Below are 27999 nucleotides of genomic sequence, written 5' to 3' on the forward strand. Positions count from 1 at the left end.
CCTCCCATCCTTCTCCTTCTTGCTTAATCTTTGTCACCTGATCGTAGAATTCTATTTAACCAGTAAGGCAAGATTTACCTTCCATGAACCCATGCTGGTGGTGTGTCAGGAAGTCACTTCTCTCCAGATGTATTACTAGGTTTTTTCTCACGATCTTCAACATAACCTGGCTTGGTATACAAGTTAAGGACACTGGCCTGTAGTTCATTGCCTTTTGTCTGTCATCCTTTTTGTATATTGGGACTACATTAGCTGTCTTCCATGTTTTTGGTAGGTTTCCAGTGACCTACTATACACTATGGAGAGTGGCATGCATAGTGTTTCAGAACACTTTCAACACCCACGGTGAGATTTCGTCTGGACCAACAACCTTTCTCACGTCCAGATCCAACAGATGCCGCTTGACCTCATCTCTTGTAATTTCGAACCCTTCCAAAACTGCCTGATTTATTGCCACGTCTCCTAGCTCAAGGACTTCACCTCGTTCTATTGCAAAGACCTGAAACCTCTTGAGTTCTTCACACACCTCTTTGTCATTCTCTGTATAACTGTCATCACCCGTTCTAAGTTTGGTCACCTATTCTTTCACTGCTGGTTTCCTTCTGATGTGACTGTGAAGTAGCTTTGGTTCAGTCGTGGCTTTGTTTGCTATATCATTTTCATATTTTTTTTCTGCTTCTCTTCTCACACTAACATACTCATTCCTGGTTCTCTGATCTCTCTTTCTGGTGGTCTGTTATTTCGGAAGTTCCTCCATGCCTTTTGTTGTTCCTTTGCTTCCATACATTCCCTATTAAACCATGGATTCTACTTCTGCTAATAGGTTTTACCTTTTGGGCCAGGATAGACCTGTTTATGCCTCCTGACACTTTTGGGTGACAGTCTATCATGTCTTATACAGACTTAGTTCTGAGTTGTCCCATGTATATCCCATAGGAATTTTCTTCTCATAATTCCCCTTTCGGTACACTCGCCCTTTGTTCCCCTAGTTTTTTTTTTTTTTTGGGGGGGGGGGGGGGGGAGACATCCTAGCTCTACCAGGTACTCAATGATCAATACACTGTGATCACTCATTCCAAAGGGGGCTTCCAACTTAACTTCCCTTATGTCCGTTTCATTTAGGGGTAAATATCAGATCAAGCATGGTTGGTTCATCATCTCTCATTCCCCCTCCATTCTCTCTCCTTGTCGTGGTGAGGGGGCTCACGTACTCCTCTCTGGGACAGGTGAGGGTTGCCTCCGCCTCCGCCTCCTTTCCTGCCCCTATTTGGGAGCAGGAAAGTGCCTCCGCCCCCTTCCCTGTCTCTTCGGAATTCTGATGAGCCTACTTACTTGGACTCTCGGACTCGCACCCTTTCATGTCTTGATCTTTCTCTCTGCTAGTTGTCTCTTTACTTGGATTTCATGTGGCGAATTCTTGATGGCCTCCATGGCAGTGACCATTTCCCCATCTTTGTTACCTTTTTCTCTTTTCACCCTCCCCTCTCCTTCCCTAGGTGGCAGTTTTCTAAGGCAGACTGGAACCTATTTACCCTCAGCGCTGCTCTCTCTGACCTCTCCCTTCTGCCTCTCCCTCGCTCTCTCCTTCCCGACACCATATTCAACGCTGCCTTCCGCTCTATTCCTCGCTCTTCTTCTCGTGGACCACGGAAGTGGGTTCCCTGGTGGAAGGTAGACTGTGCTCGGGCTGTCCGCTGTAAGCGTGCAGCCTGGAAGAGACGCCGCCGCCGCCGGCGGACGGCTGATTCTTTTCTATTGTCTTGGAAGGCGAGTGCGGTGGCCCGTAGGGCCGTCCATACAGCTAAACGTGAATGTTGGTGTCTTATGTCTCCACCATTACGTCCGAAACTCCTCTGTCGCAGATCTGGAAGCGTATCCGCACGATAGTGGATAAGTTCGTTCCCGATGTCTCGCCGGTCCTTCACCTCCGGGGAACTCTTGTGGTGGACCCATTGCAGGTCGCTACCGAATTGGGTCCCCAATATTCTTCTGTTACCTCTGGTTCTCATCTTCCTCAATCTTTCCTTCTTCGTGAACCTGTCCTTGAATCTCGTCTTTTAGATTTCTGCACTCATATCCGACTTTCCTATAATGATCCCTTCTCTCTCTTTGAACTTCGTTCTGCCCTGGCCCTTTGCGGTTCTACGGCGGCGGGCTCCAATGGCATTCATTATGAGATGCTTCACCATCTCCCTCCGTGCATGTCTCAATATTTACCGAGTCTGTATAATCGGTTCTGGGAGTCAGTCGTCAGTCCCTGAAGACTGGCTCGATGCTGTTGTCCTCCCTGTTCGAAAACCAGGGTCTCTGGGGACTTCCCCCTAAGGACTTTCGCCCTATTGCTCTCAAAAGTTGTGTCTGCAAACTCTTTGAACGTATGGTTAACGTTCGTCTGATGTGGTTCCTGGAACACCATCACCTCCTCTCCCCTTCTCAATTTGGTTTCCGCAAGTGCCGCAGCACAACAGATGTCCTGGTGAACTTAGAGGTCTATAATTTGTACTGCTTTTGCTGCAAAGACCACCGTTGTTGCCGTCCTCTTTGACCTGGAAAAGGCTTACGACACCACTTGGCGATATCATATTCTGTTCCAACTTCACTCTTTTGGCCTACGTGGTGATCTCCATCTTTCTCCAAAGCTTCGTCTCTCGTCGTTCCTTTCGGGTGAGGCTTGTTATCGCTCTCTCTGCCTCTTTTCAGCAATACGAAAGTGTGCCCCAAGATACTGTTCTGAGCACTACTCATTCTGGTTGCCCTCAATGGTCTTCTTTCCTTTCTTCCTTCTGACACCTTCTCCGCTCTCTATGTCGATGATCTTACTCTTTGCTGTCAGGGTGATGATTCGCCTCTCCTTCAACGCCGGCTTCAACTTGCAATTGATGCCATGTTGTCTTGGGCCACCGATCATGGCTTCAGGTTCTCTACATCTAAGATTTGCACCTTTTTCTTGAGCACTTTTCTTCTCACTCCCGTTCCGTTTCCATCCTCGCCGATGGGTCTAAGTCTGCATGACGGTGTAGGCTACCCTGTTGTTTTTCCTGATTGCACTTATATATGTCGCTTGCCTCCAAAGACTAGCATCTTCACAGCTGAACTTTGTTATTCTCTATGCTCTTCGTCTCCTGCTTTCTCGTTGTCAATCTTCCTTTGTAGTTGTTGTTGGCTCTCGTAGTGCCCTCATGGCTCTCGGATCCTTTAATCCGGTTCATCCAGTGGTTGTCGAGATCCAGCTTTGGCTGTTTCTTGTTCACAGTAAATTTAAGTCAGTTGAGTTTTGTTGGGTTCCCAACCATATTGGTGTCTATTAAATTGAGAGTGCGGATACATGCCGCCAGGGAAGCTGTCTACTCTTGTCCCATCTCTTGTAAAGGTATTCCTTATTCCGACTTTTACCCAGTTATCTATTTCCTCCATCCTTACCCGTTGGCAGGCTTGTTGGTCGTCTGTTACTGGTAACAAACTGCGTACTCTTAAGAGTTGTGTATCCTCGTGGCCGTCCTCCTGCCACCGTAACCGGCGATGGGAAACGACTCTGGCGAGATTGCGTATTAGCCATATTCGCTTAACTCGTGGTCACTACATGGAGCGCAGCCCTGCTCCTTATTGTCCTAATTGCATTCTCTCTTACGGTAGTGCATATTCTTGTTGAATGTCCTGACTTCCGAGACGAGCGTGTCTTGTTTTCCGACCGTCCCTTGCGGTCACTTGTCTCTCGATAGTATTCTTGGTGACTCGGATACTTTTGATATCGTTCGCCTTATGCGTTTCTGTTCTCGTATTGACATCCTTTGATATTTAGTGCCCTCTGACTATCCCGCACATTTGATGGTGCCTCATAGCCTTCCCGGTTTGGTGTTTTCTTCTGATAATTACTTACTTTTGATATCGTTCGCCTTATGCGTTTCTGTTCTTGTATTGGCATCCTTGGTGATATTTAGCGCCCTCTGATTATCCCACACATTTGATGGTGCTACATAGCCTTCCCAGTTTGGTGCCTTCTTTTGATAATTACTTTCTTACTTACCTGCCGGACTCGCAGGAATTTGCGAGGAAAAGCGTTAGTTACTACCCAACTCCTGTTGACAGACGAGGAAGGAAGGCCGGGTACAGGGCGCCCAGTACGAGCCCTGTATGACCGCACAAGGAACCAACACAGCTCTGGGCCCAAGTGCAACACTCCGTCAAGAAGTCTCGTTATGGTTGCCAATATTCCGAATCTTAAAAGGAGGAACTCTGACACCATAGAGAAGAGGACTCCCATGTTAATAGGAAAACTCGAGCAAGCAGATGGGAATTGGGGAACGAAAGGTGATTGACAAATACAGATGAGAATTTCAATAAAAATTAGTGCATGGTCCAAGCACAGGGTTAATGTCCTAAGGAGCAACATCAAAAAGTCCACAACCGGAAGGAGCCAGAATGGATTAGAAACGTCTTAGTATATCTACCTAGCATTAAATAGGACATTAAGTATCTTTTGGGTTACACCCCTGGGGAAGGGCGTTTATTGGCAGAGGACCTGTGAAAACCTATATGCATAAAAGGTTTCCGCTCCCCGACAATGATGATTCAAATTGTGTCCCATAAAAGGTTTCCCAAAATAACTAATATAGAAGAAATTTTCATAGGAGAATAGATAATATTGGCATGTGAAACTGTAAGTTTGAGCGTAGATTCTATGATAAAAGAACGTCATAAAGGCGGGTCCTCTTAGCTGGAACCCCCCATAATAACTTGCCACATTCCGCGGGGTCAAACCACAAGGTAAAGGATTTTTTTAAATTGTGTTCAACACTGAATGAAGCGTACAAATGTATATTCATACTGCTTAAGTAGCATTAATCTCTTAACTGATCCCGCTCCTGTGCCAGGTAAATCCATTACGTGCTACTTGGAACTTCTTGTTCTGAGGATCTGAATCTAAAACAACAAAAACTCTGAACTAATTATTAATAGTGAGACCGAATAAATCCTAGTTCTTAAACAATTTTAGAAATGCAGTTGCACTGGTACTTATTAATTTGGCCAAGTTGTAAGATGTTTATTTCGTCTGTTATTTACAGCCTTGGGTAAGTAAAAGGTCGAAGATCCCCATTCCCATCGAGCTGATTGTTGTCGTTATAGGCACGCTGACCTCCTACCTGATGGACTTCCATCGCATCTACAACGTCAGAATTGTCGGCAAAATTCCAACTGGGTAAGTGTATAATGAACAGTAAAACCTCATTTATACATGCATGAGTTAGTATACTGATTATTGCACTGATACGAACCGTCAGCCCAGAGTGTGATGTGGACAATATATTGTTGATCTTAAACAAAAAGGTTTCTCAATCATTCAATCAATCGTTCATAATACAGCATCGGGGATAAGCAAGTCCTACAGCACGCTGGGTCAGGCACGTGCAACGTGCCCCACAACACGGACCACGTGCGGCCAGCCCCCCCAGAGCACGGTGGGTCCGCCTCGTGCGGCCAGCCCCCCAGAGCACGGTGGGTCTGCCACGTGCAGGGAGCCCCCACAGCACGGTTGGTCCGCCACGTGCGGCGTGCCCTACAACACTGTGGGTCCACCACGTGCAGTGTGCCCCACAGGACGCTGGGTCCGGGACGTGCGGGGAGGCTCCCCCCCCCCCCCCCCCCTTCCCCCTCTATGATTCGAGAAAGAGACCTGGGAGTGGCGTAACACCTAATCTAACTCCTGAGGCGCACATAAATATGATAATGACAGAAGCGAACTCTTCACTGGCAAAAATTAGAATCTCGTTCAGAAACCTCTTCCATCTTTACTGGGTCGTCTGGTGTCGTCTGCAGAATGACCTGGGGTCCACTGGGGTCCATCCGTCTTGGGGTCCACTGGTCCGTCCGTCCTGGGGTCCACTGGGTAGACCAATGTTGACCGACCGAGAGGGCTGCATCTTGGGGTCCCCTGGGGTGGTGGTGGTGGTGGTGGAGCCATGACCTCCAGGTAGTGGGCTGGTCGTGGTGGTGGTGATAACGCCCGTAAGTATGGTACACAGCAGCTGTCTCCCTCTTTTGTATGTGCGCCTCGCCTCTCTTCTGGCTCCCACCTGTGAACGAACAGAAAGGCGACAATACCGTGCTCCCAAAATGTTGTGTGACCCTGTAGTTTGTATAGGGTTTACACAGTCCAGTCATAACGTTCTCCTCCTGGCAACAACTACACTTAAATTTTTAAAATAATCCAATTAACACTGAATGATACTGACTTGGTGGAACATAAGACAGTAACAGTAAAGTTTAGAGAAGAGAGAATAAGGTCATCATTACTTTTAACTTGTCACTAACGAATCTCCACAAAAAATATCAATACTAATAGACCAAACACTAGCCTAACTTAACTGTACCATTCTTAATCTTAAGTACTTAATTAACCGTTACTCCCACCCTTAACCTACAGCCACCTACGTGAACCAGAGTGTTTCCCTAGCTTCTCCGCCGGTCAACAACTCAAAACTTTTGCCACTCCTGTGACCAGACTATCTAACGTCGAGCGTCCCCAACGTGAAGTCTACTGACATACTAAGCCTCTTCTTGAGGTTATCTTGAGTTGATTTCGGGGCTTTAGTGTCCCCGCGGCCCGGTCCTTGACCAGGCCTCCACCCCCAGGAAGCAGCCCGTGACAGCTGACTAACACCCAGGTACCTATTTACTGCTAGGTAACAGGGGCGTTCAGGGTGAAAGGAACTTTGCCCATTTGTTTCTGCCTCGTGCGGGAATCGAACCCGCGCCACAAAATTAAGAGTCCTGCGCGCTATCCACCAGGCTACGAGGCCCCGAGGCCCTCCCCTAGCATGCTGTACAAAACCAGTACACCTCGGGTTATTGCGTTCAAATGAAGTAAAACAGTCTATCGCAATAATCTGAGCAGAACCACCACTTAATACTACTTAAGAACTACACCTGCCACTCCCCAACTGACCTGACAACCAGCGGTGGCTGGGTGTCCCCCTGGGACATGCGTGGTCACCTGTCACACTCAGCTGAGCTCCACGTGTGCTCAAGGACTAGAGAGAGCCGTTTCCCCCTGCCTCCATGGTTAACTGGGGGGGGGGGTGGAATAATGGACAAGATAGAGCTATTTCCCCCACCCCCCGTTACATGGTGCCTACTAATTACTTACCAAACATGAACCCGAGTTCTGGCTTTGTTGCTGTTGACTCTTCCCTTTCATAGTACATACTCAAAATTCTAAACTTTCTAACAAATGTGACCTAATATAAGCCTACCCTTCTTCTCTTTTTTCTTTCTCTTGTTTCTCGTACGTTCCCATTCTTACACCCTATATTACACCTTACATACCATACCTTTTGCCTTGCTCTTATCTTCCTCTTAAGATTTCCGTCTCCTCACCTCTCTCTCTTGCCTTGCTTAATCCCTTGTCCTCCCTCGTCTCATAACTTACGGGATATTCATGCTCGTGCTACCTCTTGGGTGGCTTAATCTTCATCAATCAATCTAATATCATCACTATCGAGTTGATAATGGTTCAGGACGGACCGAAACGACGTCGTCCCTTCCATTTCTAGTATGTGGTTTTGTCAAGAGAGAGAAATAATTATTAATTACAAATATTATAATTAATTAATAATTACCTGAATGGACATAACGAAGGGGATATTAATAGGGTATTGAAAGTATCAACGCAAGAAAGAACACGAAAAAATTGGTGTAAATTGGATAAGTTTAGATTTAAGAAAGCCCTGGGTAAATACTGGGTCTATAACAGGGTTGTTGATTTGTGGAACCAGTCACCACATAACATAATAACAATAGGATCCCTTGATTTTTTCAAGCGAAGTTTAGACATATATATATGAATGAGATTGGGTGGATATAAAATAGGAGCTGCCTAGTATGGCAGGCCTATATTGACCTATTATGGGCCAATAGGATTTTTGCAGTTACCTTCGTTCTTATGTTTCTCTCACCCTTCCCCCTCTACCTGTGCTTCACCTGGCCCAGTTCATTTTGCTTCATTCTATTTCACTAAATTTACTTGAGTGAAATATTCTTCAATATCTATTATTGAATGGTAGACACATGGTTCCAGGCTAATTTTATATTACAGCCCCTTGTAGTTGATCGGTAGGTCGTGCCTGGCAAAGGGAACAGATGCTTGAGCACATCCTGTTCACTTCCCTAGTTATTAACACTCTTAATACCTTGGTCCTTTGCTATATTGTGCTGGGAAATTTAAATAAATTAAACACAACCTCCCTGTGTTTCTAGGGAGCTCAGGGTGAGTGAACTCACTCACTCACTGGGACGCTAAGCATCCCGAGAGATCAATTATATACTTGGAGCTCCCTAACTAATAATAGTTTAACTAAGGTTGGCTGCAAGTTTAGCTCATTTAGATAAAGTACTGAAAGAGTCGCCAATTGATATGTCGATGTGGATTATATTTGAGAAAATAGTAAGAGGCGCAAGGCATAATTACCAGAGAATAATGAAATTGTAAAGCAAATGAACAAAGGCATTTTCTTTGCATCAATGCTCGTATTAGCATTCCTGGTGATATTTAGCGCCCCTGATTATTTCACACTTTGATGGTGCTACATAGGCGTCCCGGTTTGGTGCCTTCTTTTGATAATTACCTTACCTTACATCAATGCTGTAAAATTGAGAAAAATGCCTCTATGCAACCCGTTCTCGCACTTTCGTATAGTCAATATTGACTTATTAAATACGTGCATATGTGACATACTAAACATACTAGTTTACCTTGAAACTATTTTACAGCATTGCTTCGTAATTACAATTATTACTTAACCAATACCTATAATAGGTTAAGTAATAATTGTAATTACGAAGCAACAAGATGCATATCTTAACATACTAAGAAGGTTAGGTAAGTTCGGTGTTTCCTATGAAGCTTTTCAAGGTAAACTAGTATATTTAGTATGTCACACATGCACACATTTAATAAGTCAATATTGACTGTAAGAAAGTGCGAGAACGGGTTGCTCTATGCACCATTTAGCCGTCCTCCTTCCACCGTAACCGGCGGTGGGAAACAGCTCTGGCGAGGTTGCGTATTGGCCATACTCGCTTAACCCATGGTCACTTGATGGAGCGCCGCCCTGCTCCTTATTGTCCTAGTTGCATTGTCCCTCTTACGGTCATGCATGTCCTTCTTGAATGTCCTGACTTCCAGGACGAGCGTGTGTCTTGCTTTCCGACCGCCCCTCGCGGTCACCTGTCCCTCGATAGAATTCTTGGTGACTCGGATACTTTTGATATCGTTCGCCTTATGCGTTTTTGTTCTCGTATTGGCATCCTTGGTGATATTTAGCGCCCTCTGATTATTTTGCGTATTTGATGGTGCTACATAGCCTTCCCGGTTTGGTGCCTTCTTTTGATAATTACTTACTTACTTATGCACCATTTATATATAATTTAAAAACAAATACAAATATATGGAGAAAAAATCACAGAATTAAAGCTTTTATTTTTCCTTGTTTTTGAGATTGCCAGAGGCGCGCGTGCCACCAGTGGCGCTGATGTCTCAAGTGGCCGTCGACGCCGGGGTCATCAGCGTCGTCTCTTACATCGTCTCCTTCTCTATGGCAAAAATCTTGGCCAAACGAAAGAACTACAACGTTGACGCGACGCAAGAACTTTACGCTCTGGTGAGAATATTTTGGGTTGAGCAAATCGTAAAATATTTAATTATTTCCGTAGTACAATGTACTGTAATTGTTATAAAATTGGTTAAAACTATTATTTGTTAACGTGCGAGGTCGTTACTGTCGTCCAGGTGAGGACCTCACGGGTTTGACTTAGCTTTTTCAGTTAGTTATTTAAGAAGGATTTTTCTGCTCTCACTGGGAAAATGGATCCTGGTAGCTACACCCACATTATTGTTTTTGTTGATTATATATATTACATATAATTGTGTGTGTGTGTGTGTGTGTGTGTGTGTGTGTGTGTGTGTATATATATATATATATATATATATATATATATATATATATATATATATATATATATATATATATATATATAATATAATTATTATTATTATTATTATTGTGTGTGCACTTGGGTACACACACACTGTATGAAAGAGGTATGTCAAGGTAGATATGGGGAAATCTATCTGGCTTTCCACAGCTGCTAGCCAGTGGACATTGACACTCTCGTGGATGAGGGTTGTCAGCAGCAGGTGTCGTGGACACCAAGCCAGCGAGCAACAGTGATTGCAAAGGTGCACTCAGGATCTGCCTGAGGTGCAAGACACCACCTACCTTAGGGTAGACGAAACTTCTAGAAGTGACCTCAAGCGTGAGAGGTCTCATTAGGCGACAATGCAGTTGTCAAGGATGTCATGAGAGTGTAGTTGTTAATACACATTTGGATCTTAGTGTGAGGTCGCGCCCCCAGCCGAGGATCCGAGTTGACTTCTTTAGAAAGGGGGAGTAATTCATCGGTAGTTACAGGTGATGGAATTTCTTGCCAGAAGGGGGACTGTACAACCCCAGGAAGAATTCACTGTAGTCACTAGAGAGGTTGAGCAGAGGCTCCCGTTTTCAGAAATGACAGCAAGGCCGAGTTCGAGCCTGCAGGCGAGAGCGCAGCAAGTCAGTGCTGGCTCAAGTGCAGGTTGCAAGGGGGCAATCTCACACAGGGAAGGGAAGCCAAACCCACCCTAGTGCACTTAACCCGGTGACAAGGTATGAAGGCAAAGATGTCTAGCTTGGCAGAAACGGACAAGGTAGTTTGACAGATGTCAAAAGTTTCGCTCGAGTCTTTGATAGAGTAGCGAGACCTAGGGAGAGACCCCAAGCTCAGTAGGGTGAGCGTAGGTACTTGTAGAAGAGGGTTTTCTCCCAGACAGTTCAGTCGGTAGAGCAAGAGCGGCTTGAGTTTGACAGTTGGACAGGGAGAGAGAGCCTGTCAACTTGTTGCAATGTCAGGTGGAAAACTGACAGTAAGTTCTTTGTAGGCTGAGGGGAGTGTAGAAGTACTTCACCGGTAAGGCCACACCACTGTGTTGCTCATGTGTCCAGTATGACACAGACCGAGGATGGAAATGGGAGGTTCAGTGATGGAAATGGTTGCGAGGTGTTGAACCGGCCTGGACCAGAGCTGGAGCCGAACATGTTGCCACTCCAAGGTCGGGCAGCACCACCAAGGGTGACCCGGTGGTAGTGCACAGAGACCCTCAGGCAAGAGACGTATAGGAAACAGAGTTTCACACTCCAACACTTGTTTAGCTAGGACACCTGTTGAACAGGTGTGTGCAGAAAAGCTATCTGGTGTTTTGAATGTATTTTCCTTCCAGGAAAATATAAACGTTGTGAAAATATTGTTTAGTCGTCCACGGCAAGGCGCCAGTCACGCGCCGAGAACAACCCATACCTCTTCTAATAACTACTTTTATGTATAATAATGAAATTTATCATGACACTAGATAATAATGGAGATATACCTTGGTATTATAACAGGATCTATTAGCAAATCTTGACAATCATACACTTCTATAATCTAGTTGCCATAAACAATACGTATATACCTATGGAGGATCCTTAATCTTCACACGTCTTAAACTGTGTTCGAGCCATTAAGACGTGGTTGAGCAATTACTGTAAATAAATTAGAATTGGAACTCGGATGTCTTAAACAGGAAATTTTGGAACACCTGAATGTGTTGCCACATGCAGACAACTCTGTAGAAAAAGCGTCTTTGTATAAAAATGTTCAGTCTTCCATATTTGCCCTCGGCCGAACACGTGGTATTTGTCCACAAACAGAATATTTTGTACTTGCACAAACAATTTTTCCCAACAAAATTACTTGAAAAACACCATTTAAATTTAATGTACAAACAATTATAAAATATTCTATTAAATATTCTGGCACATATGGTAGATATTTATTAAAGATATGCTACATTTTCAGGGCATGAGCAATATTTTTGGGTCATTCTTTGGCTGTGGTCCCGTCGCTTCGTCGTTTGCTCGCACACTCATCCAGGAGAGTGCTGGCGGGGTGACCCAAATGGCTTCCTTTGTGAGCTGCTCCGTCCTGGTCTTTGTCCTCCTCTTCGTCGGTCCCTTGTTTGAAACGCTTCCATATGTAAGTATTGTGCTTCTTTGATACAGCATGGTACTTTGCAGCATGTATGAATGGGTGTGGTGCTTGTAGAGCACAGTATGGTTCTGCCTGTAAATGATTGTGATACAATCGACTTAAGAATGGTCCAGGACGGACAGAAACGTCGTCGTCCCTTCACCTTCTAGTGTGTGGTCTGGTCAACATACTTTAGCCCCGTTATTGTGACTCATCGCCTGCTGCCTGTAAATGTTTTATTCTCATTGTGATAATGTTTGTTTCAGAAGTATTATGCAGCAGGGATTAATTATGGTCAAGATAAACGAACAAACCATTTCTTGTTCACTTGACGGTTTCTTTGACAAATTTTCATGATCTTCCTTGTCCCAAATATTTAGGCAAGACTTCGGTAGTAAATTTATTAACAAACTTGCTACAATGGCGTTGTGTTTGAATGAAGGTTAAGGAAAGATCCAGTATATGTGTAAGTGTATTAAAAACAAAAATCACGGATGTAACCGAAATTGCATTACAATGTTCCAAACATTGTATACAGCACCCTGAGAAAGGATGCAGGTTACATCCGAAAATCTGCCCGTCCTCTAAACAAAGACCCAAAGTCCAGTCCATGCACCCGCCAAACCCCCAGGTGTTTATGAATGAGAAACGGTTTACTTAAGACTTACAACTGATGACGTCCGAACACTTCTGGAACAAGTGCTTCACTGACGACTTTTCTTCTAAGCACACCCCCTCCCCGCTCAGCTCGTTGTCGCCGTGTGGGGGCTTCGTGGGCGGCTGCCGGAGTGTGATGCTCCTTAGGACAGTCCTCTGTCCTTTTCTAGCCTTGTGCTCCTGCTGCCGTCCTCTCCAATTCTGCTGGGCACCTTTTCCTTTTCCTTCTGTTTCGTTTTCTCCCCCCTCTTCTCCTATCTGCTTGCCGTTTCCTGCCGACCTTTTGCTCGTTCTGGTTCTTCCATGGACTTCTTCTATTTTGACGCCCGGGTGCTGGAGGAGGCATACTCATGCACCCGTAGAACTGCAGTACCCGACGTCGAGAGCGAGGGGAACCTTTTATTGTCAATCCCCACTTCGTCACTGAACCCGATCTCGACGGACTGTCGGTTTCTTAAGGTGGCGTTTGTGGGGCGTATACTCACGACGCACCCCTAGGAGGCCCCGACAAGATCGGCGATAGCTTCTTGTTGGGTGTCCTGCCTCTAATTGTGGCTCCATGGTGGGTGTGGGGGCACATTCGTGAGTGTATTTTTTTTTTCGTCACGATGAAAACCCCTGTTTCGGCTGCTTCTGGCTTACCTTCTCAGGCTCGTGGGGTGGGCGACCAAGCCCCCGAGTCGGTCCGTATTGGAAGACCGGGCTCTGTACCCTCCGCTGCATTGGGCCCCGACCTTGCTCCTCCTTTGGCCTCTGACTCCTTCCCCTGGCTCCCTTCCCTCCTCTGTGGTTGGGTCGAGCCCCAAGCCCCCAGTGGTGACTACCTCGTCCCCTGGCGCGGCTCCTTCTCTAGTTGTAACTACTGCGCCTTTTAACCCCTCTCTCTCTGGGGTTCTCACCGCCGTCCTCGTCACGGCCGCCCTCGCTCGATTCCTTCCAGTTCTGCTACCTATCAAGCCTTGTTTGGTCCCGCTTCGTGGGCCAAATATTTTGATCTCCTCCCTCTTGATTCTGCGCCTCCTGACGATTTCTCCCTTCATCGACATCTCATTGATTCCGTGGATGCCTCCATTACTTTCAACCCCACTCGTCTTGGTACACGTGTCGTTGCTGCTCCTTCTCAGGATGCTGCTTCCCGCTTGGCTGCCTTGTCCTGCCTTGGCGAGACCCCCGTTCGGGTCTCGAAAAACGCTCGGTTGAATGCCAGTGTTGGCACTATTTTGCTCCCGCCCCATGTTGCAACCGGTGTTCGGGACCTGCGCGACTGCCACGACGATATTCGCCATATTCTCGCTGCCCAGGGCCATTCTATTCTCCAGGTGGACACGTTTACTCGTCCCCCTCGTGGTAGTCGCCGTCAACCCCTCCGGGTTGTGAAGATTACCTTTGATGGTAGGACCCTTCCACCCTCTGTCATTCTTGCTGGTGCCAGGTGCTCTGTCCAGGAGTACATTCCTTCTCCTCGGCTCTGCAACAAGTGCTGGAGGTTTGGGCATGGTGCCCTCCACTGCTCCGGGACTGTCTCTCTCTGTCCTTTGTGTGGTGGCGAAGGTCACTCTAAGTCGGAGTGCACTTCTCCCCAGGCTCGTTGCCTCAACTGCGGTGAGGCCCATCCTACCTTCTCCCGTGCGTGTGTCCATTACAAGCTTGAGGCAGCCGTCCTCAACCTGAAGCACCGGGAGCGTTTATCTTTTCCTGAGGCGAGGCGCCAGGTTCGCCGGCTCCCGCCTTATGCTAATATCTCTTATGCTCGCGTGTTGCGCTCTTCCTCTCCTCGTCCTTCCCGCCTTCCTCAGACTCACAACCGTTTCCGGGCCTTGGACCCTGATGCGCCCACTGCCCCCTCCTCTGTTCCTTTGGGTTCTCTCCGAAGGATCCTCCTCCTGGTCCTCTGTCTGGGGTTCCCCTTCCTTCTACCCGGTCTGTCGTGTCTTCTGTGTCTTCTTCCTCGTCCCCCTCCGGTCCTCCTTCCCATCCTCTTCCTCCATCTATCAGCTCTCCCCACCGCCTGTCGGTGCGGGCGGATGTCCATCGCTCTCCTAACGGCCGTCGTGTGTGCTCTCGTTCGGCTTCTCCTGTTGAGACACTGGAATCCGTTGCCCGGTACGTAGTTGCTGGGACACCGGTCTCTTTAAGTCAGAAGCGTAAGCCTGGCTCCTCTCCTTCCTCTTCCCCGGCGGGTAAGAAGGCTTCGCTTTCTTCCTCAGCTACTCCTTCTGGCTATGTTGCTCCTTCCCCTCCCGTTTCAGTGCTTGCGCCCCCTGTTCCTGCTGTGGAGGTTTCTTTGGCCCCTGCTTCCCTTTCGGTTGCTGCTCTTGCTGGGGTGCGCTCCCCTCTTTCTACTCCCCCTCCTCCTGCTGCTGTCCTTGACGGCTCCTCTCCGTTGTCTCCTCCTCTTCCTCCTCCTCCTCCTCCGGACCCTGCCCGCCCACCTCTGATCTGTTCTCCCGTTTCCTTCCCTCCGTCTTTGCTCAGTTTACCCATGCCCCCTAACCCTGACTTTGCTGACCCTGATCCCGACCCTGATATTCTTTAACGTGCTCTGTTGCTCTTTCGCCTTTGTTTCTTCCTTGTTCTCTGTTTTTGTCCTTTCTCTTCTCGTCGTTGTCCATTCTTCAATGGAACGTTCGAGGTTATTACGCCAATTTCCTCGAACTCCAACTTCTGATTTCGCGGTTTTCGCCCCTTTGTGTCTGTCTCCAGGAGCCAATGCTTGGTGCTCGTCCTGGTCGTTTTCGTGGCTATTCCTTTCTCTCCCCCCCCCCAGCCAATGCTGGGGCTTCTAATTCTTCTGCTCTCTTGATTCGGGCTGATGTTCCCTTTGTTCCTTTACTTTTTCCTTCGCCTCTCCATTGTTCTGCTGCTCGTATCTTTGTGGGGAAATGGTACACAGTTTGTTCCATTTATCTCCCCCCGAGTGTCCCGCTCTCTCTTCCTGATTTGAAACACCTCCTGGACTCCTTGCCGGAGCCTGTGCTCCTGCTGGGTGACTTCAATTGTCGTCATTCTCTTTGGGGTGACGTTCTGACGAATACCCGGGGTCGCCTCCTTGAGCCGTTTCTCCTCTCTTCTTCCCTGTCTCTTCTGAATTCTGGTGAGCCCACTCATTTGGACTCTCGGACTCGCACCCTTTCTTGTCTTGATCTTTCTCTCTGCTCTTCTTCTCTTTACTTAGATTTCACGTGGCAGGTTCTTGATGACCTCCATGGTAGTGATCATTTCCCCATCCTTGTTTCCTTTTTCTCTTTTCGCCCTTCCCTCTCTTTAACTAGGTGGCAGTTTACTAAGGCAGACTGGACCCTATTTACCCTCAGTGCTGCTCTCCCTGACCTCTCCCTTCTGCCTCTCTCTCGCGCTCTCCTTCTTTTTCATGACACTGTCTTCAACGCTGCCCTCCGCTCTATTCCTCGCTCTTCCTCTCGGGGTCCACGGAAGTGCGTTCCCTGGTGGAATGCGGACTGTGCTCGGGCTGTCCGCTGTAAGCGTGCAGCCTGGAAGAGGCACCGCCGTAGGCAGACGACCGATTCTTTTCTTTTCTTTCGGAAAGCGAGTGCGGTGGCCCGTAGGGCCATCCGTACGGCTAAACGTGAATGTTGGGCATCTTATGTCTCAACAATTACGTCCGAGACCCCTCTGGCCCAGATCTGGAAGCGTATCCGCAAGATAGCGGGTAAGTTCGTTCCCGATGTTTCACCGGTCCTTCACCTCCGTGATACTCTTGTGGCGGACCCGTTGCAGGTCGCTTCCGAACTGGGTTCCCACTTTTCTTCTGTTAGCTCTGGTCTTCATCTTCCCCAATCTTTCCTTCTTCGTAAACCTGTCCTTGAGTCTCGTCCTTTAGATTTCTGCACTCATCTTCAGCTTCCCTATAATGATCCCTTCTCTCTCTCTGAACTTCGTTCTGCCCTGGCCCTCTGCGGTTCTACGGCGGCGGGCTCCGATGGTATTCATTATGAGATGCTTCGCCATCTCCCTCCGAGCACGCCTCAGTCTTTACTGAGTCTGTATAATCGGATCTGGGAGTCGTCGTCAGTCCCTGAGGACTGGCTCGATGCCGTTGTCCTCCCTGTTCGCAAACCGGGGTCTCTGGGTACTTCCCCTAAGGACTTTCGCCCTATTGCTCTCACAAGTTGTGTCTGCAAACTCTTTGCACGTATGGTTAACGTTCGTCTGATGTGGTTCCTGGAACACCATCACCTCCTCTCCCCTTCTCAATTTGGTTTCCGCAAGTGTCGCAGCACGACAGATGTCCTGGTGAACTTGGAGGTCTATATTCGTACTGCTTTTGCTGCGAAGACCTCCGTTGTTGCCGTCCTTTTTGACCTAGAAAAGGCTTACGACACCACTTGGCGTTATCATATCCTATCTCAACTTCATTCTTTTGGCCTTCGTGGTCATCTCCCTCTCTTTCTCCGCAGCTTCCTCTCTCGTCGTTCCTTTCGGGTGCGCCTTGGTACCGCTCTCTCTCCCTCTTTTCAGCAATACGAAGGTGTGCCCCAGGGTAGTGTTCTGAGCACTACTCTTTTTCTTGTTGCCCTCAATGGTCTTCTTTCCTCTCTTCCTTCTGGTGTCTTCTCCGCTCTCTATGTCGATGATCTTACCCTTTGTTGTCAGGGTGATGATTCGCCTCTCCTTCAACGCCGGCTTCAACTTGCAATTGATGCCGTGTCGTCTTGGGCCACAGGTCATGGCTTCAAGTTCTCTACTTCTAAGACTTGTGCCATGACTTTTACGCGGAAACGGGTTGTTCTTCGTCCCTCTTTGTCACTTTATGGTCATCCCCTTGAATACAGAGATTCCGCAAAGCTTTTGGGGTTATTCCTTGACACTCGTTTGTCTTGGTCTCCCCATATCTCTTACCTCCGTGTTGAGTGCTCTAAGGCCCTTACCCTCCTTCGGGTCTTGTCCATACTTCTTGGGGGGCAGATAGGCGCACTCTCCTTGCTTTACATTCCTCTCTCGTCCTGTCTAAGCTCGATTATGGTTGCCCTGCTTACTTGTCTGCTTCTCCTTCTACTCTTCGCCGTCTTGATGCTTTGCACCATACTGGGTTGCGCCTCAGTTCTGGTGCCTTTCGTTCGACTCCCATCCTTAGCTTGTATGTTGACACTGGCTTCCTGTCTCTCCAGGACCGCCGTGATCGCTACTGTCTTCGCTATCTTGCGCGGTCCTTGCAACATCCTTCCTCTCGCCTCTGTCGTGCTTTAACTTTTACCCCTCCTGCGGTTCCTGTTCCTCTTCACCACCTCCCTCTTTCTGTCCGGTTATCTCGCCTACAGGATTCTCTCTCCGTTCGTATTTCTGATGTTTCTCCTCGTGTTGTTCCTTCTTTGCCCCCGTGGAGGGTCCCTCTTCCGCGGTTTTGTACTTCCTTGACCCGTATCACTAAAGCTTTTACCCCTCCTACGGTTCTAAAACGCCTTTTCCTCGAGCACTTTTCTTCTCACTCCCGCTCCGTTTCTGTCTTCACCGATGGGTCTAAGTCAGCGGACGGTGTTGGCTACTCTGTTGTTTTTCCTGATCGCACCTATATGTGTCGCTTGCCTCCGGAGACTAGCATCTTTACAGCAGAACTTTATGCTATTCTCTATGCTCTTCGTCTCCTGCTTTCTCGTTGTCAGTCTTCCTTTGTGGTTGTTGTTGACTCTCGTAGTGCCCTCATGGCTCTCGGGTCCTTTAATCCGGTTCATCCAGTAGTTGTCGAGATCCAGCATTGGCTGTTTCTCGTTCACAGTAAATTTAAGTCGGTTGAGTTTTGTTGGGTTCCCAGCCATATTGGTGTGTCTTTAAATGAGCGTGCGGATGCTGCCGCTAAGGAAGCTGTCCGCTCTTGTCCCATCTCTCGTAAAGGCATTCCGTATTCCGACTTTTACCCAGTTATCCATTCCTCAGTCCTTACCCGTTGGCAGGCTTCTTGGTTGTCTGTTACTGGTAACAAGCTACGTACTCTTAAATGTTGTGTTTCCTCGTGGCCGTCCTCCTTCCACCGTAACCGGCGGTGGGAAACAGCTCTGGCGAGGTTGCGTATTGGCCATACTCGCTTAACCCATGGTCACTTGATGGAGCGCCGCCCTGCTCCTTATTGTCCTAGTTGCATTGTCCCTCTTACGGTCGTGCATGTCCTTCTTGAATGTCCTGACTTCCAGGACGAGCGTGTGTCTTGCTTTCCGACCGCCCCTCGCGGTCACCTGTCCCTCGATAGAATTCTTGGTGACTCGGATACTTTTGATATCGTTCGCCTTGTGCGTTTTTGTTCTCGTATTGGCATCCTTGGTGATATTTAGCGCCCTCTGATTATTTTGCGTATTTGATGGTGCTACATAGCCTTCCCGGTTTGGTGCCTTCTTTTGATAATTACTTACTTACTTCTAAGCACAACGCTGTAAATGCTTCACCCACGTACTACAAATAATCGCGACAGAACCTAAACACCTAACCTAACCAGTCCCTAAATATGCAAAATATGCTAATATATTATAATTTATAATTGGCAAAAGTTCTATTTTGAGTGAACAGAATGTTAAATATTCAGAATGATGAATTCGTCTTTGGGATCGACCGCTGGATAGAATGGACTTCATCTGAGGACGGTTTGCCAAAAATTTGGCTTTTAATTCACTTGCACATCAATTGGGGTCTTTCCTTCACCTTCTGTAAATTTATTCTTGCTGCTCATATATTCACTACTGTTCTTGTCCGGTCATATTTGAAATATGCGTATTTAACTTTAGACTTTAATAAAATTTAAATGTTAAATTGAATTCAAAATTAAATTTAATTACAATTTTTGTACGTGTAATTACCTAAGTGTAGTTACAGGATGAGAGCTACGCTCGTGGTGTCCCGTCTTCCCAGTACTCTTTGTATTATAACACTTGGAAACACTGTGTAGCGCCAGCCACACTGAAATACATTAAGCCATAAAATATTAAATCACTGTCACATAATGGAGAACAAATAATACAAATAAGAAAACGAAAATGAAGTTTGCAGAGAACGCCTGTTTAACACAACACGTAAATAAGATATAGAAACCTAAGGTGATTTTTGTCTGTGCAGAATCTCATTACAATAATATATCTTTGCTACAATATTTATTGTAGCAAAATCTAACTGACTTATCCCCCCCTCCCCCCCTCCCCCCCCTCCCCCCCTCCCCCCCTCCCCCCCCCCTCCCCCCCCCAACAAAAAAAAATTTTTAATTTCACTCATTGTAATCTTTTTCTTCTGTGGCAGTGTGTTCTCTCGCCAATCATCGTAGTTGCCTTAAAAGGGATGTTTCTGCAAGTGATCGATGCGAAGACTATGTGGGAAGTATCTCGCACTGATGCAATGATATGGATTGCAACATTCTTCGGTGTCATACTCATTGACATTGACTACGGTCTGATACTAGGCGTCGTGGTGTCTGTGGGGGTCCTCCTCGCCCGCTCCCAGAAGCCCACAACAGCTCGGCTTGGTCGTGTGCCCAACACCGATCTCTATTTGGACGTCAAGAAATATTCTGCAGTAAGTTATTGTATAGTACCAGGTTAGCACACGTGTGCTCCCTGGATCCTAATTAATGTACATGGTGTACAATTTATTCCTATTTAACCGTCAGTGGTATATATGAATACCAGGGAGCCGGTCGGCCGAGCGGACAGCACGCTGGACTTGTGATCCTGTGGTCCTGGGTTCGATCCCAGGCGCCGGCGAGAAACAATGGGCAGAGTTTCTTTCACCCTATGCCCCTGTTACCTAGCAGTAAAATAGGTACCTGGGTGTTAGTCAGCTGTCACGGGCTGCTTCCTGGGGGTGGAGGCCTGGTCGAGGACCGGGCCGCGGGGACACTAAAGCCCCGAAATCATCTCAAGATAACCTCAAGATAGGGTTCAAGACTGTGCATGCCATCAAGTACTGATTAGAAATCGGTTCCAACACTCTCACAAAAATATTAAATGGAAAAAGTGAACGATCTGGTTACAGCACCAGAAACAATTGAATGTTGGGAGGGGAATTGTTGTTTAAGGTTCAGCTGCTCGCACCCCAAGTTCCAAGTAGGACGGGCTATGGTGCAGCCCGTCCTCCAAACAGACCCAAAAGTGAGTCCATGCACCCGAATGAAAAACGGTTTACACAAGACTCCAACCCGTCCTCGACTTAAATCCATTACATCCAGAGGTCGACCCCACAGACGCATTCATAAATTTTAACATGCTGTTCATTCAAAACGGGAATTTTCTCAAATAAATTAATATTATAATAGCATATTGAGCATATATAGGCATAGGTTAGGATAGGTGTTTAGGTTCTGTTGGCGATTATTTGTATTTGTAGTACGTGGGTGAAGCATTTATATCATTGTGGTTCCAACAAAATTCGTCAGCGAAGCACTTCTTCCGGAAGTGATCGAACGAAATCAGTTGAGTCGTGTATAAACCGTTTTGCACTTATAAACAGGGTTTGGCGGGTGCATGGAATCACTTTTGGGTCTTTATTTGGAGGACGGTCTGAGACTCTCAACTGCTGACGTTCGAACACTTGTGGAACAAATGCTCCACCGACGAATTTTATTCGAACCCCAACGCTGTAAATGCTTCACCCACGTACTACAAATACAAATAATCGCCAACAGCACCTAAACACCTAACCTAACCTATGCCTATACTATATGCATAATATGCTAGTATGTTATAACACTAATTTATATTTGAGAAAGGCCTGTTTTGAATGAACAGCATGTTAAAATTTATGAATGCGTCTGTGGGGTCGACCGCTGGATGTAATGGACTCGAGGACGGGTTGTATGGTGAGCCCGTAGTGGACTTGTTGGGGGGGGCGAATTCTGCTTGGCCTAAAACATTTAACATGTTTGATTCACTGAGTTGTATATCATAATGCTGAAAAATAATTAACGATATTTCAAATAGTCATAAATAATCTCCAAGATTACATTTTTATCAGATTCACTTAATTGTATTTTGCATAATTATAGATTCAATATCGAAAAACTGACAAGGGGAACATTAAAGAATTATATAGATAAACAAGAAATAGTTTCTTATAACGAAGACGGAATGGCAAGGATAGTAGGAGTCTTTTGCTTCTTTATTTACGATGGAAAAGTAGAAGAGGCCGTCTCTATCATTACTAAACAATGAACAAGAATTCCTTTGTTGTATTATAATGTCTGATGAAGACATTCGAATAGTGTAAAATACGGGAGATATATACCCGCTGGCCATGACAAATTTATCAATTAAAATTACAGAAACAAAGTAAATTGTAACATTTTGGGACGATTTTCGCACTCAAATAAAATCAACTTTTATAAATAAATATTTGTACATTTATAATAGCGAGTTTAAATAAAACTCGGCACATTCCTGGCATGTCACAGTAACAGTATGACATGTAGACAGTGTCATTACGGACTGTTCAGTTTACATTTAGAAGTTTTATTTGTATCATTTTTTGATGATTTAGAGACTCGTCACAACTGCTGGAGTGAACAGGTGTTTCAACCACAGACAAAACTTAAGATGAGAGCACCTAGATTTTGGCAAAACACTGGGGATAAAACTAGGATAAGATAATTTGATGGAAAGTTAATGTATATCTAACTAAACCAGTAAGTTACAGTAATGTTCACTCAGCATATTAGGGGCTGACCAGGGTCAAAATTACCTTAAACACACAGCTCGTGTAACATGGATTTAAAATGAATATCGTTTAACCATCTTTTTGAGACGGTAGTTCCTTAATTCCAAATACCCAGGTGGTGGGGGGGGGGGGGGAGGGGGAGGGGGAGGGGGGGGGGTTTCCTGTCTTCTCGGCTAACTGGCCGTTTTCCTTCCTATTGACCTGCTACACAATTATGTAGGGCGCTAATTTTAACATTTAGCTCGGAAGCAGGTCGTTCTTCGTCCCCCCCCCCCCCCCCTCTCTCTCTCTCTTTTATGGTAATCCTCTTTTTGTATAAGGATTCTGCTAAACTTTTGGGGTTAATCTTTGACCTCGCTTGTCCTACCTCCGACTTGAATGCTCTATTGCCCTTAACTCACTTAAGGTCTTGTCCCATCTTGGGGGCTGATGCACGCACACTCCTCTTTACATTCCTCTTGTGTGCTGTCTAAACTCGATTATGGCTGTTCTGCTTACTCGTCTGCCTCTTCCTCCACCCTTCGTCGTCTTGATGACCTTCACCATACTGGGCTCGGTCTTAGCTCTGATGCCTTTTGTTCGACCCCTACCCTTGACCCTTGTGCATGTATGGTGAGACTGGGATCCTGTCTCTACAGGATCGCTGTGATCGCTACCGTCTTCGCTACTTTGCGCGGTCTCTACAACACCCTCACTCTCGCTTATGTCGTACTTTGACCATTACCCCTCCCTGTCGGCCCTGTTTCCTTTCACCACCTACCCCTTTCTGTACGCATGTCTCACTTGCGATGTTCTCTCTCGATTCGTGTTACCGGTGTTTCTCCTCGTATCATTCCATGCTTGCCCACATGGAGAGTCCTTTTTCCTTAGTTTAATAGAACCTTGACCCACATGACTAAAGCTTTTACCCCTCCATCAGTTCTGAAACCCCATTTCCTTGCTCACTTTTCTTCACACTCTCGCTCCATCTTCACAGATTTGTCTAAGTCTGCTGGTGGTGTAGGCTACTCCATTGTATTTCCTGACTGCACCTGAGTATTGCCTGCCTCCGAAGACTGGCATCTTCAAGGCAGAACCTTGTGCAATTTTGTATGCTCTTCGACAACTGCTTTCTCGCCGCAGTTCTTCCTTTGTTGATGTGGTTCACTCTCGCAGTGCCCTCATGGCTCTAGAGTCCTTTAATCCTATCTATCCTGTGGTCGTCGAAATTCAATATTGGCTGTTTATCTCCAGCAGATTTATAACAGTCGAGTATTTCTGGGTTCCGCCCACATTAATGTTTCCTTAATGAGCGTGCGGACGCTGCCATTAAGGAGGCTATCCGCACTTGTCCGGTTCCCTGCAAAGGTGTACCTTATTTAGACGTCTACCCAGTTATTCATTCTTCAATCTGTGCCCGTTGGCAGGATCGCTGGTCTTCTGTTACTAGTAAGAAGCTGTGTACTCTTAAGGGTAGTGTGTCCCCCATGGCCGTCCTCCTACCACAGTAACCGATGGTGGGAAACGGCTCTGGCGAGGTTACATATTGGCCATACTCGCTTAACTCACGAGCACTTAATGGAGCGCTGCCTTGCTCTTTATTGCCCAAACTGCATAGTCCCTCTTACGGTCGTGCATACCCTTGTTGAATGTTCGGACTTTTAGAACGAGCGTGTGTCTTGCTTCCCGACTGTCCCTCGTGGTTACTTGTCCCTCAATAGAATCCTTGATGAATCGGATGCCTTTGATGTTTTTCGCCTTGTGCACTTTTGTTCTCGTATTGGCATTCTTAGGGACATAAAGCGCCTTTTGAATATCCCCCATATTTGACGGGGCTACCATAGTCTTCCCAGTTTTGTGCCTTATTTTGTTAATTACTTAATACTAACTTCCTGCGCATGTCGTCCTGGACCGCCACCAAACATGCCTTAATTTTCTCTACAACCAAGATTTGCTATATGATTTATACTCGGTGGTATGCAGTGCCTCATCCCACGGTTTCATGTTGAGGAATTCTGACAAACTCTTGGTTGATCTTTGACACCCGTAAATCTTGTTCAAACATTGTTCACCTGCAAGATGAATACCGTAAGACTGTAAAGTGTTCGCTAACTTAGTCTTGTTCCATAATTCCTCTGGGGCTGATAGATGTACCCGCCTCTATTTGCCCTTCTCTGTTATCATCTAAACTCGACTATGCTGCCCAACATATTCCTCTGCTTCTCTCTCGACCCTCAGTCGTTGTAGGAAATTTCCCCCCACCTATTATATATAATTTACCTAATTTTAAGTATAATCCACATACACCACAACAGACAATTTTTGTTATGTATAAATATTAACATGTAACTAAAATTAGATTTAAAATGAAAGAATTGAGACCGATTCTTCCACTCATTTATGAAAAATGAAAACATTGAGTAACATTGAGCAACAGAGTGAATTTACATTTGTTCAGAAACATTTAATGCGTACAGTCTGGGGGATGATTTATGCATATATTATACAGATAAATTTAATTCCAACTTATCACAAAAATGTAAATTTAATATCTCATCCTTCCCCGAATTAAATATATAACGTTTATAGAATACTCGGTACCCGAGGAGGAGGAGACACCATCTTGGACTCGAGGACACAACACGAATGTTAAATCGTAACTTGTAACATTTTTACTTGATGTAGATTCAGTTACTGGGAACAAAAGCTCCAAGCAGCCCGGACTATGTTGAGCCCGTCATACTCCCCTGACACAGGAGATGTGCTGACACATCTCTGTTATTATTCAAGCGTTATATTCAACGGCGTCAACTCCTGCGATAAGTGTCGTTCTGGTGATTTATATTTTGTTGCAGCCGAGTTCGACATGTAACACTCACTCGTCTTCGGATATGATGCATGTAAATTAACAACCAAGGGTAAGCGTCCCTTTAAATTTAATCTTGAACAGTGAATAATAGTTAACTCATTTTAATTCTAAAGATAATTTAAACCAACAGTGTTTGGTCAATTTTGCATTGCAACTTGTTACCGGTCAATTGAGCAGCGACGTTGAAGCACCTGTGAAGCAGCGCCCACCTCCACCTGTGAAGCAGGAGGCAGGTGTACGCAGCGCCCACCTCCACCTGTGAAGCAGGAGGCAGGTGTACGCAGCGCCCACCTCCACCTGTGAAGCAGGAGGCAGGTGTACGCAGCGCCCACCTCCACCTGTGAAGCAGGAGGCAGGTGTACGCAGCGCCCACCTCCACCTGTGAAGCAGGAGGCAGGTGTACGCAGCGCCCACCTCCACCTGTGAAGCAGGAGGCAGGTGTACGCAGCGCCCACCTCCACCTGTGAAGCAGGAGGCAGGTGTACGCAGCGCCCACCTCCACCTGTGAAGCAGGAGGCAGGTGTACGCAGCGCCCACCTCCACCTGTGAAGCAGGAGGCAGGTGTACGCAGCGCCCACCTCCACCTGTGAAGCAGGAGGCAGGTGTACGCAGCGCCCACCTCCACCTGTGAAGCAGGAGGCAGGTGTACGCAGCGCCCACCTCCACCTGTGAAGCAGGAGGCAGGTGTACGCAGCGCCCACCTCCACCTGTGAAGCAGGAGGCAGGTGTACGCAGCGCCCACCTCCACCTGTGAAGCAGGAGGCAGGTGTACGCAGCGCCCACCTCCACCTGTGAAGCAGGAGGCAGGTGTACGCAGCGCCCACCTCCACCTGTGAAGCAGGAGGCAGGTGTACGCAGCGCCCACCTCCACCTGTGAAGCAGGAGGCAGGTGTACGCAGCGCCCACCTCCACCTGTGAAGCAGGAGGCAGGTGTACGCAGCGCCCACCTCCACCTGTGAAGCAGGAGGCAGGTGTACGCAGCGCCCACCTCCACCTGTGAAGCAGGAGGCAGGTGTACGCAGCGCCCACCTCCACCTGTGAAGCAGGAGGCAGGTGTACGCAGCGCCCACCTCCACCTGTGAAGCAGGAGGCAGGTGTACGCAGCGCCCACCTCCACCTGTGAAGCAGGAGGCAGGTGTACGCAGCGCCCACCTCCACCTGTGAAGCAGGAGGCAGGTGTACGCAGCGCCCACCTCCACCTGTGAAGCAGGAGGCAGGTGTACGCAGCGCCCACCTCCACCTGTGAAGCAGGAGGCAGGTGTACGCAGCGCCCACCTCCACCTGTGAAGCAGGAGGCAGGTGTACGCAGCGCCCACCTCCACCTGTGAAGCAGGAGGCAGGTGTACGCAGCGCCCACCTCCAGCGGCCGCTGCACAAAGCACCTCTCACAACGCACTCATAATGTCTTTATGAAACTGATGTGGCAAACGTTTTAATGCACAAAACTCGCTGTGTATTGCAACGGGAAGTTATCTCGGTGGATAGCAACACTGAAATGTTAGTTGCAACCACTTAATTGTGTGTTACATTTTATCTTCAGGAACAAAATACAGTATACTGTATCGTGAAGCATAGAGGATTAGACTCCCTTAAGTTACTTTTTAAGTTGTTTTTTCGTGAAAACGGCCCCCTCCCCGCTCAGCTCGTTGTCGCCGTGTGGGGGCTTAGTGGGCGGCTGCCGGAGTGTGATGCTCCTTGGGACAGTCCTCTGTCCTTTTCTAGCCTTGTGCTCCTGCTGCCGTCCTCTCCAATTCTGCTGGGCATCTTTTCCTTTTCCTTCTGTTTCGTTTTTCTCCCCCCTCTTCTCCTATCTGCTTGCCGTTTCCTGCCGACCTTTTGCTCGTTCTGGTTCTTCCCTTGGACTTCTTCTATTTTGACGCCCGGGTGCTTGAGGAGGCATACTCTTGCACCCGTAGAACTGCAGTACCCGACGTCGAGAGCGAGGGGAACCTTTTATTGTCAATCCCCCTTTCGTCACTGAACCCGATCTCGACGGACTGTCGGTTTCTTAAGGTGGCGTTTGTGGGGCGTATGCTCACGACGCACCCCTAGGAGGCCCGGATCTTACGGCGATAGCTTCTTGTTGGGTGTCCTGCCTCTAATTGTGGCTCCGTGGTGGGTGTGGGGGTACATTCGTGAATGAATTCTTCTTTTCGTCATGATGATAAACCCTGTTTCGGCTGCTTCTGGTTTACCTTCTCAGGCTCGTGGGGTGGGCGACCAAGCCCCCGGGTCGGTCCGTATTGGAAGACCGGGCTCTGTAGCCTCCGCTGCATTGGGCCCCGACCTTGCTCCTCCTTTGGCCTCTCTGACTCCTTCCCCTGGCTCCCCTCCCTCCTCTGTGGTTGAGTCGAGCCCCAAGCCCCCAGTGATGACTACCTCGTCCCCTGGCGCGGCTCCTTCTCTAGTTGTAACTACTGCGCCTTTTAACCCCTCTCTCTCTGGGGGTTGTCACGGCCGCCCTCGCTCGATTCCTTCCAGTTCTGCTACCTATCAAGCCTTGTTTGGTCCCGCTTCGTGGGCCAAATATTTTGATCTCCTCCCTCTTGATTCCGCGCCTCCTGACGATTTCTCCCTCCATCGACATCTCGTTGATTCCGTGGATGCCTCCATTACTTTCAACCCCACTCGTCTCGGTACACGTGTCGTTGCTGCTCCTTCTCAGGATGCTGCTTCCCGCTTGGCTGCCTTATCCTGCCTTGGCGAGACCCCTGTTCGGGTCTCGAAGAACGCTCAGTTGAATGCCAGTG

General features: G+C 47.4%; 1 protein-coding gene across 1 annotated transcript in view; it reads left to right on the forward strand.

Moving 5' to 3' along the window:
* Nucleotides 1-27999, forward strand: part of LOC123767088 (prestin) — a 57920-nt gene that overhangs the window by 13814 nt on the left and 16107 nt on the right. The window contains exons 4-7 of the mRNA XM_069304736.1: nucleotides 5064-5197; nucleotides 9494-9656; nucleotides 11929-12105; nucleotides 19993-20265. Coding sequence (XP_069160837.1) covers nucleotides 5064-5197; nucleotides 9494-9656; nucleotides 11929-12105; nucleotides 19993-20265 — 747 coding nt within the window. The remainder of the gene's footprint in view (nucleotides 1-5063; nucleotides 5198-9493; nucleotides 9657-11928; nucleotides 12106-19992; nucleotides 20266-27999) is intronic.

This window comes from Procambarus clarkii, chromosome 53, assembly GCF_040958095.1.
Source record: "Procambarus clarkii isolate CNS0578487 chromosome 53, FALCON_Pclarkii_2.0, whole genome shotgun sequence".
In the NCBI taxonomy this organism is placed as follows: domain Eukaryota; kingdom Metazoa; phylum Arthropoda; class Malacostraca; order Decapoda; family Cambaridae; genus Procambarus; species Procambarus clarkii.